The following is a 14,012-nucleotide window of genomic DNA, read 5'->3' on the forward strand; positions in this document are numbered from 1 at the left end:
GACAACAAGAATAACAGTTATTAAAGCAGTTCTCACAGACATTCTCCAGGTTGGACGTCCGGCTGAATATTAAATCAGTCTCAGCAGCACAAACCATCCGTTTTCTGACCATTATGATACTCACATGTCGTGTTTAAACATGCATAATAAATATTACTTGGCTTCACACGTGGTAAATAAAACTACAATAATAACAAATGTGCAGTAAACTTTCCCGGTGTGTCATTTGTCTTCAGAGGTGGAAGTACAAATACTTCGTTAATAGACATTTCAAGTATTTGTACTTTACTTGCCTTTTTATTTTTCTGACATGTTCTACATTTTAAAAGAAATATCTGTACTTTCTAAGCCGTTTCCAAAACAGGCTAATTACTATAGTTTTAATGCATTTGAGAATGATTGTTTTTCTTATTAATATGATGAGATTCAGTTAGCCTTGTAAAAAAAAACAACCCCAAAACAGCCAGTAGAAATGTCCTTCATAGGCCACCATGCTGCGATAATGTCAGGCGTGTTTATGAGCTGGACCTTCGACTCCGTCAGAGTGTCTTTCTTTCCGAGTCCAGTAGGTGGCAGCACGTTAACCCGACGGGAAACGTGAAGGTGAACACATGACGGAATTTTTCACTCCATAGTCACCAAAGTAAATAATGGTCCATTTTGTTCACAAGCCAAACCATCTGAACATCCTGACACTGAAATCGCATTTTTTCAGCCAGAAAATTAACTTTGTAAAATTAACTGTCTCACTAAAAACCTTCGCACACCAAGTCGTTTTTTTCGTTCTAAATCGTAGCAAGTTAAAAACCAAATACAACCTCATGTCTGGTCAATCACATTTGCACTCAGAAACCTTCGTCAGTCAAAAAAAGTATATGTAACTGGTTTGATTTCTGCGTTTTTCGCATTTGTCATAAAGCGTTGTTTGACCACTCAGAGCCACCGTAGAGCTACGAACTTCACGAAAAAAGATTGTGGCATCGATTGCAGAGCATCTTGGGATTGAGGGATGGTAGGAACTGATTGCAAACAAAAGATGTAAGAAAAAGATTATATTATGCATAGCTGTCGAGTCTTCCAGCGGTTTTGTTTACATTACGAATTTTCGCAACAAATAAACATAAAATGCATCGTACTCAGTTGGCAAGGTTTCTCTACAAATTTTTTTTGTACGACATAAAAAAAAGATGAATTCTAAAAAAACGGACCGTGTGCAAAGGCTTTTCACTCGTGAGATCTGGCAGCTGAAGTTGGCAAACTCATTTTCGTAATGATCAATATGTCTGTTGGCATCTAATGTAAGCAAAAAATAAATGATAAATACATGTAATCCAATCAGCATTCATCCATCCTGACGGCGTTCACAACACTTCAAAACGAGGCGAAACGTGCGACGTCCACGCCTACTTCGGAGACAGGAACTTCCTCTTTGGCAGAGTAGGGCGGGTCATCGCTTCGCCGTCCTAGGAACAAAGAAATTTGGCCTACGGGATCCTAAAAGGGACAAAAGCTGAGTTTACAATAAAAAATATATTTCAAAAATAAATCAATTACATTGTTTTTTACACATTTGTCTGTCAACTCTGGGTTTAAACCACAAATGCAGAATAACAATTGTAGCTGATTGTGATTAATTTCTGTTGCTCCCATTAAATTATTTTCTTTAATTTAATTTTTTTTCACCTCCAGCTTTTCTTCACTGTTAACTATTTGAAGACATTTTGTAAAAAGGAGAACAGATTTTACAGGATATTTTCCCACTAATTGTCCTCCTTTTACCTGCAGCTCCATAATTCCTGTGGTGTCATCTTGTGCACGACTAAATAATCTGCCCTGCTCTGTTGGTGTTGCATGTGATTGGCTTGTAATTAAGAAAGCTGCCGCATCAATGTGAATGTGCTCAAAGCAACTAGAGTGAACTGAGCCAGTTGATAACCAGATTCATGAAATACTAGCAGGTAGTTCGACTCTACGCTGACAGTGTGTGGCCTGGTGCTTCTACGTCACATGTGACCTAATTCACATTAAAACTCCAGACATCACATGAGAGAACATCCACAAATCCATAACCCAAAACAAACTGTTGCCATTGTATGTCTCTAGCGGAGTAGAAAGGTCAACATGATCACAGGAAGTCATTCGTTATTTCTTGCGTGGCACCTTGTCACCAAGGCGTACTTCATCCCTCAGTTTCTGCAGAGAGACACAGGGATGTTAGTGTGACGGTATCAGTAAAACTCATAGACTGAATGGACACACAGAGACACACACACAGAGACACACACACCTCCAGCAGTCTGCTGTAGTAGGTGAAGCCGTCCTCCCCGTCCCTGCGGGCGTCGTCCACCTTGTACCTCCTGCAGGCCAGCAGCAGCTCGTTGGAGCTGTAGAGGGGGGCGGGGTCGATGGAGTGGCTGTTGATCAGGCTGACCAGATACTCCCGGTAATGCTTCCTGGACACCAGCACAACACCAGGTTAGCATGAACACATTGGAAACGTCCACAGTAAGCTGGTGTTGCAAGATAAACATTAACATGTTGGGGTCTAGGATAGATACTGGAGCACATATAACATGTTGGGGCCTAGGATAGATACCGGAGCGCATATAACATGTTGTGGTCTAGGATAGATACTGGAGCACATATAACATGTTGGGGTCTAGGATAGATACTGGAGCACATAACATGTTGGGGTCTAGGATAGATACTGGAGCACATATAACATGTTGGGGTCTAGGATAGATACTGGAGCGCATATAACATGTTGGGGTGTAGGATAGATACTGGAGCACATTTAACATGTTGGGGTCTAGGATAGATACTGGAGCGCATATAACATGTTGGGGTCTAGGATAGATACTGGAGCGCATATAACATGTTGGGGTCTAGGACAGATACTGGAGCGCATATAACATGTTGGGGTGTAGGATAGATACTGGAGCGCATATAACATGTTGGGGTCTAGGATAGATACTGGAGCGTAGTGCTGGGCGGTATACCGGTTCATACCGAATACCGGTGGTTTTTTTGTTTATGATATGCATTTGTCATATACCCCAATACCGGTGAGTGTGTAGCGTATGAACGTCGGGAACGCAGAGCGGCGGAACGTCGCGCCGCCGGACATTGTTTGAGAGGGGGCTGTTTAGCAGCTGCACCAAACAAGCAGCATGCGAGAGCACAGCCTGTGTTGAGCGTAAGATGCGGTGAAAAAATAGATAAACACGGCGAAAGTTTCTTTTTGCCGAAACTTTCGCCGTGTTTATCCATTTCTTTTTTTCGCCGAAACTTTCGCCGAAAGTTCCAAACGAGCAAGCAATGAAACAGAAGAACTTGTGCCGAAAAGAGGAGCCGTGTCTGTTGTTTGGAAATTCTTCGGCTTTAAAAAATCGACGTCGAACAAACAACAATATTCTGCAAATGCCGTCGGGCTAAAGTTGTAGCCGCTGTTCGCACTGCGGGAGAAGAGACGAGTCAAATGTCACTCAAAGACGCGTTTGCTAGGGGGACTGCCTACGACAAGAAAAGCAAACTGTGGAACTATTTATTTGTTTCAATATTATTTATGGATGTTGCCTTAATTGATGTCCAGTGGATAAAGAAGTCTTCATTTTGCAGTTACAGGAGACGTATTGTTTACATTGTGTAGCCAGTTGGTTTACAAAATATGTTTTTTCAAGTTGCAAAACAATAAAGGGTTCTGTATTTTGACTGCAACAGTCATGCATTCTGATTCCTTCACATCATTAATGCTAGTGTGGACATTAATGTTTTTCTACAATATTCACTCCTTATGACATTAAAATATGTCAGTCCAAGCCAATTTACTGCAGTAATTATTCTCTAAATTATTAGAAAATAAGGTTAACACCCAGTCGTGCTTGAAAAAAAAAATACCGTCAAATACCGTGAAACCGATATCATTTTGAAAAATACCGTGATATACATTTTTGGTCATACCGCCCAGCACTACTGGAGCGCATATAACATGTTGGGGTCTAGGATAGATACCGGAGCGCATATAACATGTTGGGGTGTAGGATAGATACTGGAGCACATATAACATGTTGGGGCCTAGGATAGATACTGGAGCACATATAACATGTTGGGGCCTAGGATAGATACTGGAGCACATAACATGTTGGGGTCTAGGATAGATACTGGATTACATATAACATGTTGGGGCCTAGGATAGACACTGGAGCGCATATAACATGTTGGGGTCTAGGATAGACACTGGAGCGCATATAACATGTTGGGGCCTAGGATAGACACTGGAGCACATATAACATGTTGGGGTCTAGGATAGACACTGGAGCACATATAACATGTTGGGGCCTAGGATAGACACTGGAGCACATATAACATGTTGGGGTCTAGGATAGACACTGGAGCACATATAACATGTTGGGGTCTAGGATAGACACTGGAGCACATATAACATGTTGGGGTGTAGGACAGATACTGGAGCACATATAACATGTTGGGGCCTAGGATAGATAGTGGAGCACATATAACATGTTGGGGTCTAGGATAGATACTGGAGCACATATAACATGTTGGGGTGTAGGATAGATACTGGAGCACATAATTTGAAGAGCAAGTCATCATACTCGCAGAGTCCAGCATGTCCAGGTTGCGTCTGCGCTCCACAAGCCGAGTCTGGCTGCTGACCTCCCTCGTCCTTCTGCTCTATCACTCCACACAGACCTGAAATAAAATACAGATGAAGAAAAATAAAGAGAGATAAAAAATACCAAAGGGGTAAAAGGGAATTAAGATGCACATATAAGGTCTGCTCATGGTTCTGCCCTTAAAATGTGATTATTGACTGTTTTTCAGTTTAGCATGCAGCACCCCCTCATGGAAACTAACTTTCTTTGTGTTTAGTATTGGCAGGTTTTTGCTGCTCTCTGCTGGACAACACTAAAATGCAATACACATCATCCATTGGTTTGTGGACTACGGTTTTAAGGCTTGAGTTTGGCATTTTTTGATATCTTGGATTTTCTCATATTGGTCTATAGACCAGACCAGACCAGACAATGTGGAGAAACCAGAGACTGTCTGTGGTCCAAACAACAAGGTCGCTGCTGTATTTATGTCTAGACGACCTTTAGAGTGTTGATGGAGCAGCTACAATGTAAGCATAACCTAGCACCCATCAACCAGACTCCATTCAGAAAACATGCTTTTTAAAAGTTGTTAGTTTGTCGTCTTGCAGACAGACCTAACAAAGCATGACAGTTAAATCAGCTAAATCCACCTACCTGTCTGTGTTCCAGGAGGGGGTTCAGTGTTGAAGGCCACTCCATTATTCTGGGAGTCACAAAGAAAAAGAGTTCAACATAGAAAACACAACAAAATATGAAACGGAATCACCTTTTAGAAAAGCACAATTACCAAGTGAAAGAACACATTTTGGAAAACAACACAGAAATGTTGTGTTTTCTGCTTTCAGAATTTTTGTTTTCTATTTTGTGAAATATTTGGATCCTGTATCTGAAATGTTGAAAAAAAAACTTATGTTTTCAAATAATGAAATATTTAAACACTCCACAGAAAATTGACAAGTCTATTAGTATTAATCATGGGTAATACCCAATCAATAAAAGTCACTTCATTCCAATTTAGCCCAAACTGGCCACTAGAGAGAATTTGAGGTTTAGGCACTTCAGCTTTGGCTTCACTCTTCAGATCTGGACGTTGCCACCGCCTGGTGAGTACCTGCAGTAAAGCCTGCAGTCTGGAAGGTTCCCAGTCTCTCAGATAAAAGAGGCAGTCTCTGGGATGATGGGCATGTAATCCAGACACACTGCACTCGTCCACGGCACAGGTCTGACAGGAAGACACAAGGATGTTAAATGTTAATTACCTCAATGTTAAAACTATCTAAAAAATAAGATATTTTTGGTAAACATGGTGGAGGTTTATGTAAACTAGGTGGCCGATGGACAACAACATGTAGTAACACTTGTATGGTCCTTTAAGGTGCATTCACACTAAATGTGTTTGAGGCATTTCAGTCAAACTGAAAAGTTTGCATACGTTTTATTTTGTGAGCTCTTTTCTAGCATCCTTCAAGACCCTGTAAAAGGTCAGGTATCGCTGCCATATTCCAGGTCAACACAGACTTACAGTGTGGAACGGGTTGTTGCAGCCACTGCAGAACTGGTAGCGACACTGTGAGCAGCAGAAATGCATGCAGCCTCCTTTGGACAAGGCATACTGAAAGCGACAGTTGGGACAGGCTTAGGGAGGAGAGGAGGAGGAGGGACGGGCAGGATGTGAATGGTGAGGAAGAGGAAAAACAGAGAGAGCGAGAGGAAGGAAGGAAGTGTCAGTACACTGAGGAACAGTTTTCTAGTCTAGGATACAAATTCTATCTCATTCCTGCCCCTCCAGCTAAAGGACAACAGATACTACAGTACATATGGTGGACGTGTTTGCTTACTGATGCCATTGTCTCGGAGGTACCCAGCCAGACCCTGTCTCTGGTACTCCGGATCATTCTCTCTCTTCCATGACTGGTACTGTTCACAGGATAATCCTGCATGCTGAGACTCCCACTGCAGAGACAGAAACACACTTTTACACCGGTCAGCTGTGAACCAACTGCACTCAGTTAGCCATTTCATGACGAGACAACATAAAATATTTTACAGTGTGCACTGTGCAGTGCTGTCCACGATGATGGTGCTGAATGTGTGCAAATGTACGGCTTTCATTTTTAAAATCCAGAAAGGTGAAAATAATGCAGAACATTTTTATGGGAGGAAACCGATGGATCCTGTTACACTGTAAGTCTCCTTGTGTGTCCCTGACTTTATCTTTATCTAAAACGTTAATAAAACATGAAAACAATCTAATTACGACAATATGATTGGTGGGAGACTAAACCAGCAAGTAGAAAACATGAAGAGGGAGATCAAATCATACTTACTGGTTTTTTACACTGAGCACAGAAACTGTTACGACACTGAAAACAGGTGACTTTAAGCTGGTCTCCGTCATAGATGAAGCCATATGAACACTGAGGGGGAGGAGAGGGAAGAGGAGACAACATATATGTGTTGTTATCTTCGTACCGTAACGCGTCGACTGCTTACTTAGTGTTGCTCATGCTTTAAAAAAACATGTGTATACAACTATGTGTTGACAAAGCCAAGAGTGACTCACATGACAGCACCAGAGGAACTTGGGGTCCTTGATCAGAGCCATCTCTGTCAGCTTCTTATGGAACAGCTCATAGACATCTGGCTCCAGACACTCTCTCAGCTGGAGCACAAAACACAAAATCTGTGATCTCTGTGTAAAAACGCCTAGTGATTCAGTCCTGACCCAGAGGTGCAACCCATGGTTTTCCTTCAGAGACCACCACCACCTCAAGACTTGGAGGTAGTGACTCTCACAGTTTCAGCAGTGTCATCCTCCCTCACCCCCCCTTTGGCTCTTTCCTACCTGGATGTCCAGGGTGGAGAAGTAGCTGTTGAGGTGTTCAGGGTCGTTGATGTCGGGCTCCCAGCAGACGGGACACACCATGTCTCTGATGTGTTTGTCTCTCACGGCGATGGTGAAGTGCTGCTGGAAACAACCACAACACACAGAACACTGGCACGACGTCAGAGACTGCATCTGGGAGAGAGAGAGAGGGAAAAACGGTGTGAGCGATGCTTCGGCGCTGACACGACTCTTGAACGTGAACGTCTGCCGTCTCGGTACCTTGCTGTGGGGGAAGACGGAGAGGCAGATGGGACACTCTTTAGCTAGCACTCTCTTGATAAACTCCCTGTCATGGGACTCCCGCACAGCCTGCACTACGTCTTCCAGCGAGTAGGTGGCGCTGTGCTCCAGAAGAAGCGACAGTGCAAGCTCGCAGCGACCCCAGCTGGGAAGATCGTACACCGCTAGTAACCTCCGACATATGCGCTGGGAGAGAAGATAGAAATACAAGGTGAAATTATTTTTATCCTGTGTTCACATTGAGCTCATTCCTACAGAGGAGTCTTCAGGAGTCGCTGCCTTCGCCGAACCAGCAGCATCCTGAAAGATGCATCCCACCCTCACCACCATCTCTTCTCTCTGCTGCTATCTGGTGTCTCCACCTGATTATTAGTGGTGTATTATTGTATTACATGACATTTTTTCTTCCTCCGTGTATGAGCGTTTCCTGTCTAGTGGGCGTGTCAGTTCTACACCTATCTGACCTACACTCCTGTGACTGGTCCCACCTGTTTGTCTGGGTGATGGATGTCGACGGGAGGTTCGGGTTTGTCGTTCCAGATCTGCTTGTGGAAGGACTCCAGAAGGGGCCTCTGCAGCAGGGCCAGGGCCCCTCTCACCTCACCACCGCTCTGCCTCAAAACGTCATGACAACGAGCCTCATCGCTGAAGCCCAGCACACACAGCTCCTTCACCTGAGAGGGACAGAAGAAATGCTGCCATCTCTAGACAAAAGGAATGATGGGATATATATTGTGTATCTCCAGACAGCATTGGTCACCTTGGCGAGTCTGTCTCTCAGAGCTTGCCTGGCAGCTCTCTTGGTGTCGCCCCCTGCTGTCAGCCAGGCCTGCTTGGCTTCTGTTCTGGACAGCTGGATGACACTTTCGGTCTCCGCCTCTTTCCCAGCATCCTCGGCAGGAGCTTCACATGACCTGCTCTGTGTTAGAGGGACGTCAACCACTGATAGGAAACAGTGACGGTAAAGACCCTGAAGGTAGTGAGAAGCATACTGACTGTGTGCTCTGTCTTGTCACAAACAGCCTGAAGGGAAGATGTTGCCGCCAGTGTGCTGATCTTGTCCAACAGCAGAGGAAGCTCCGCCTTTAACCACTTGCATGGTAGGATGTTGGTGTCCCCCGCTACCTTCATGCTTGTGTACACCTCCTCTGGACTCACTCCTTTCTTCTCCCCATCCTGATAGAGACATGAAAGTAGAGTTGCTCCAATACCAGTATGGAAAATGGCTTCTGATCGTGAGCATCCGAGTCTATGTACAGATCTGCTATCATGTTAACAACATTAGTTTATGCTACACAGGAACAACAGCAACACATGTCACTCTCTCCCCAATACGTAAATCCTGTCACTTCTGCACATGTGCAAACTAGGACTACACACCTGTGTGTAACCTGTGCACCCTAGTTTTTCCCTGAGAATGCTACACTCAACCACAAATCTGTGTTGAAATCATCAGCAAGTCAATATTAGCTGTTAGCAGTTAGTTACTAGCTAGCTAGTTAACGTCAACTGTTAACAGCTAGTTAGTAGCTAGCTCAGAAAAAAACGCTACTGGAACATCTCTGCATGAAAAGGTCGGATACAGAAGGTCAATGATGAAGGTGACTTACTCTAATCAACTGAATGAGCTTCAGTCCCTCTTCCTTCATCAGCCTCTGCCTCCAGGAGTCCAGGTCTTCAGGGGCGGGCTCTTTGGGTTTGATTGGCAGGGCGGGGACCCGTCTGACAGGAGAGGGGGGGCGGAGCTTCATGGGCAGGGGGGGAGGCTCTGGGCGAGTCAAGTCACACATCTCACACACTGTCGCAGGAGAGTAGTTCAGATAGGTGCAGAACTGACACACCCACTGGAAAGGAAACACACAGACAGGGAGGGAATATTGAGATACTGTATATATTAAAACTGAGATACTATACACACACACACACACACACACACACACACACACACACACACACACACACACACAGTTAACTGACCTGGCTATCGGGGTCACCGGGCATGCCCAGTACTGGCGCTGGTGGTCTGGGAGGGGTGATGGGGGGGTGTGACGGGGTCACTGGAGGTCGTGTGGCCAGACGTGGCCTTTCACACACTTCACACAGGACACTGCTGGCTGCGTTCACCATGGTGCAGCTCTTACACTGCCACTCTGAGGAGAAAACATCAACACAGGTCAGTCCATTCAAGTCGTTATCACTAAAAACATCATCCTCAACGTGATCTAAATGTAACAGTCCAGAAGTGAAACCTACATCAGCTTCAGCCAATGTCTAGTGACAATGAAAGGGCCAAAGAGAGGAAAGATCAAGTGTAAATGTAAAAAATAAAAGCTGGTATTCAAAAAAAGGCCTCGTCTCCAATAATAAGAGCCAGCAAGGGAAGGGTAGATGAAGTTGCTTCTATCTCAGTTTCTATGTCACAGAGGAAACTAGAAAGCAGCAGAATAAAGGAGGTCGGTTGGGATACTGGACACAGACCAGTGATGGTGGCAGGCTGAGATTCATCTGCTTTAGAGCTGATTAATTCCAAGCGAGGGCGCTCACACGCCTCACACAGGACGTCCTGGACCGAGTTGACTTTCGTGCAGTGGAGGCAACGCCAGGTGGAAGAACTGAAACAGGGGAAACAGTGGAGACTGTTATTCTAACAGTATACTGTTCACACACTATCACATCAACATCCACTGTGTCTAAACTGTCAGCAGACTTTGCTTAGCTTTAACGACCATAATACCGCTATGCACATTTAAAAGTAATGCGTTCGCTTCCTAGATAGATTATGAAATTGTTCAATGAATCCTGGAATGAACTTTGAATTGTCAAGAAGTCAGTGGACCAGTGGAATCATTGTCAATTGTTGCCATTTTATATGTCATACCTGTGACTGTTCCTGTTTTGGGATGGTGTTGATGATGACGACGATGATGAAGAGGAGGAAGAGGAGACAGCCGTTCGACGGTGGTTGGACCTCTCAGGGCATGAGTGGTACAGTCTGTCACATTCGGAGCAGAGTCCCTGGAGGCAGGTGAGGCAGTGGGCAGAGATGCGGAATATTCCACAGATATTGCAGTTCTCTGAAACGGACACAAGGATTCACTGCACCAAATGCCTCACATTATTTTCTACAATTCACAGATAACATCATCACAAAATCAAGATATTTTAGTAGCACACTGTGCAAAAGCTATAGAATAAAGTATACCAATACAAAGTAACAACTCAGTTTCCCACACAGGAAGACTACAGTTTTATATAAGTGTGTAACAAACTAAAGAAAGGTGCAATTTCTCAAGATTGTTATTTTTAGTGACTATAATCCTGTAGTGAAAGAAACACAAAAAAGCACCAAGCGAGGGTCAAGATATTACGATATTATCCAGATAATCCTCACTATGTCTAAAAACTCTTAAAATGGCACTAATACACACCGAAACCACTTTAGCATGGGGAACTCAAATAAATACATAGCCAACCAAACAGTGAAATTATGCCTTCTCTCCTCACCGGGGTGTTTGTTCGAGGAGGTGGAAAGGACCTGAATGGTCCGGAGACTTTGGTGGTTGGAGGACAAGGACTGGCCTCGATTGCTCTCCTTGGAGGAGTGATGGCGGAGGGGGAAGGCCAGAGACTTGGTCTGACCGCCTGAACGGCAGGACGTGGAGGAGAAGTGGCAGATCACGGCGTCAGTGTTGAGACCCACATCCTAAGAGGAGAGAAGAGGAACGTGAAGAAGGATTAGCATAAAGTTTAAAATAAGAGATGCTTTCATTCAGACTTTTTAGAATAAAAGAGCCAGTTTTATTATAAAACGATCCACCTTGTGTCTTAGTGTAGGAATGATTCTCTCATAGAACTCAGGGTGGGGATGAGCCTCCTGGGATCAAACACAAGAGTTATCATTAGTGCTTTCTTTAGGTATTCACGTATACGGATACTAGAGTAGTTTATGGCTATACAATCAACGTAATGCTCTGTTACACTTAGACAAAATCTAAAGTGTTTGAAACTCTATTTACCTCTGGAGACAGTAAGAAACAAATGCACACATATTTAAGACTGCTCGTGACATTGATGCCCACACAAGATGCAAAGGAACCATTTTTCTCAAGACAATGAGTAAAGCCACACACACACACACACACACACACACACACACACACACACACACACACACACACACACACACACACACACACACACACACACACACACACACACACACACACACCTTAATAAGCATTTCCAGTTCCATCCTCAGACTCATCACTTCAAGTGTTACTGCGGCAACACAGCCCACATCAGGATCTGTGACATCATCAGGGAAGCTGAGCCCATCTGGCTGCTGATTGGAGTAACCATAGAGACAGAGCACCGCTCGTCCTCCCTGGGAGTGGGAAAGAACAAACAGGATGTAACGTGTGATCAACTTTATTTCTTTACTTTCCCCAAACAGCTGAGCGTGACCTTAAAACTTCCTTCTACAGAACATCTACATCGTCCAGAATATTTTATTGAATTTCATTATAAATATAATTTATATTTATTTTAGAAGAAAAAAAAGGTTTAAGTGAGGCTGAAATGGCATTTCCAGATTATCTATCCATATGGGGAGTATTTCAGACACTAGATGCATTTTATTTTGAAATGGAAGTGTTGAAATTTGAAAAAATTAATATAAGATTTTTTTTAAGGTTAAATATATGTAAACAGTGAGACTGTAGTAATGTTGTGCGTATGATGTCAGTAAACTTACTGTTAAACTCTCGTGTCATTTTGTTACCTGAATAGCGTCAACGGTGGCTCTGAACACAGGGTTGTTGTGTTTCACAGTCCTCCAGTACTTCGGCCTGTTGGGGTTTGTTAAATTACAGCCGTACTTTTCCAGGATGTTCAATGCTGTAGACAAGCGCTGCAGAGATGCAAGGGTCTGAAGAAGAAACACAGATAATTAGGACATAAGGTAAATAGTGTGTAGTTCAATCTGAAATACAAACAGGCAATTAATCTCCACCAACGCACACAGTTGTTTTGTCTTTGCAGAGCCATTTATTCCAAGTTGGGAATAAATGGGAATTAATATTGGTCAGAAGAAAGATGCATCCTAACATTGTCCACACTCAAATGGTTCTCTCTCACCTCCTTCCTATTGCTCCCAAAGCTGTTTTCTATGACCATGGTCTCCGCGGTGATGTGGCAGTATTTGGAGCAGGGCGGTAAGGGCAGATTAGCCATAGCCATCACCCCGACCCGCACCTCCACCACCCTCCCGCCGGAGTACAGACACACTTCAGCCCGACTCCGGACCTCCTGAAGCTGCTCCGACAGAGACGGCATTCTACACGCGCACACACACGCACACGCACACGCACACACACACACACACACACACACACACACACACACACACACACACACACACACACACACATTACTTGAAATAAACCATGCGGATGCATCTACACTAAAGTTACTTTTACATGTCCATCTCTCATTACTATCTTATCTGTGTGTAGACATAAAGAGCGGCCGCATTCCAAATCTTTAGACTTTTTAATGACGCACGGAAGTCTGATTTACACTAAATGGACCATAATGTATGAAATGAACATCATGCTGGATTGAAGAAGACTTGAAACTAGAGATCGAGACCATAAACTCATGTTTACAATGTTTACTGAGATAATACATCAAGTGATAAGGAGAGGAGTCGCCCCCTGGTGGCCAGCAGAGAGGATGACAGTTTAAGGCTCTTCAGTTTTGGCTTCACATTTCAGAAGTCGCCGCTTGAACGTAAAACGCATGAAAGGGGACAGACACAACCGTAATGCAGCCGTATCGTTTTGATATTAAAGATTACCTTGTGCCTCTGACGTCATTCACGGTGACGCGTTGAAACTGACGCACTGTTCTGGCACAGTGTGAGGATGTAAGCTAGCTAGAAACATCGACAAGAGAATCGTTAGCTGTCAAACCTTAGCCTGAATCATGTATATAGCTGTGATACCCGGATGTCGGCGTTGCCCGCGGAGTATAACAGGAGGTGTTGGTTGTCGGTGTTGGTGGTCGGTGCTAGTGGTCGGTGCTGTTGCCTACCTGAGGTCTACAGGAACATAACGGTGCTCCTTCAGCCCGCTGACTTCACTCGCACCCAGCTGCGGAATGTACCATCGCGTAAGGTGCACAGGAACCTGTCTGTCGGGCTAGCGGTGACGTAAAACTCACCGTCACCATAAAAACAGTAGCGAAGGATAGTCCGGCGTGTTATCCAT

General features: G+C 44.1%; 1 protein-coding gene across 2 annotated transcripts; it reads right to left on the reverse strand.

The window, feature by feature from the left end:
* Positions 1–28: 28 nt before the first annotated feature.
* On the reverse strand, positions 29–13,989 carry rnf31 (ring finger protein 31). 2 transcript variants are annotated; one of them, XM_084006999.1, is made up of 26 exons: positions 13,837–13,989; positions 13,601–13,678; positions 12,880–13,078; positions 12,524–12,670; positions 11,972–12,127; positions 11,561–11,617; positions 11,248–11,446; positions 10,622–10,817; positions 10,222–10,355; positions 9,721–9,893; positions 9,354–9,587; positions 8,740–8,919; positions 8,504–8,662; positions 8,232–8,417; positions 7,723–7,929; positions 7,462–7,635; positions 7,180–7,278; positions 6,944–7,033; positions 6,455–6,569; positions 6,139–6,251; positions 5,728–5,838; positions 5,271–5,319; positions 4,614–4,710; positions 2,288–2,453; positions 2,161–2,193; positions 29–1,494 (listed from the first exon to the last, which is right to left on the reverse strand). In XM_084006999.1, the coding sequence occupies exons 3-26, from the start codon at positions 13,075–13,077 to the stop codon at positions 1,372–1,374; spliced, it is 3,396 nt and encodes a 1,131-aa protein (XP_083863125.1). In that variant the 5' UTR covers position 13,078; positions 13,601–13,678; positions 13,837–13,989; the 3' UTR covers positions 29–1,371. The 2 variants fall into 2 exon arrangements, with proteins under 2 accessions (XP_083863125.1, XP_083863126.1); XM_084007000.1 differs by lacking the exon at positions 13,601–13,678.
* Between the last annotated feature and the right edge of the window lie 23 nt (positions 13,990–14,012).

Source organism: Eutrigla gurnardus (genome assembly GCF_963514095.1).
Source record: "Eutrigla gurnardus genome assembly, chromosome: 4".
Taxonomy (NCBI): Eukaryota; Metazoa; Chordata; class Actinopteri; order Perciformes; family Triglidae; genus Eutrigla; species Eutrigla gurnardus.

Coding starts and splice junctions, on each gene's coding strand:
- rnf31 (XM_084007000.1), bottom strand. CDS start 13,077: ATGCCGTCTCTGTCGGAGCAGCTTCAGGAGGTCCGGAGTCGGGCTGAA. Junction 9,894..10,221: donor TCAGCCTGCCACCATCACTG/GTCTGTGTCCAG, acceptor TTTTCTCCTCAG/AGTGGCAGTGTAAGAGCTGC. Junction 8,920..9,353: donor AGCTCATTCAGTTGATTAGA/GTAAGTCACCTT, acceptor TGTCTCTATCAG/GATGGGGAGAAGAAAGGAGT.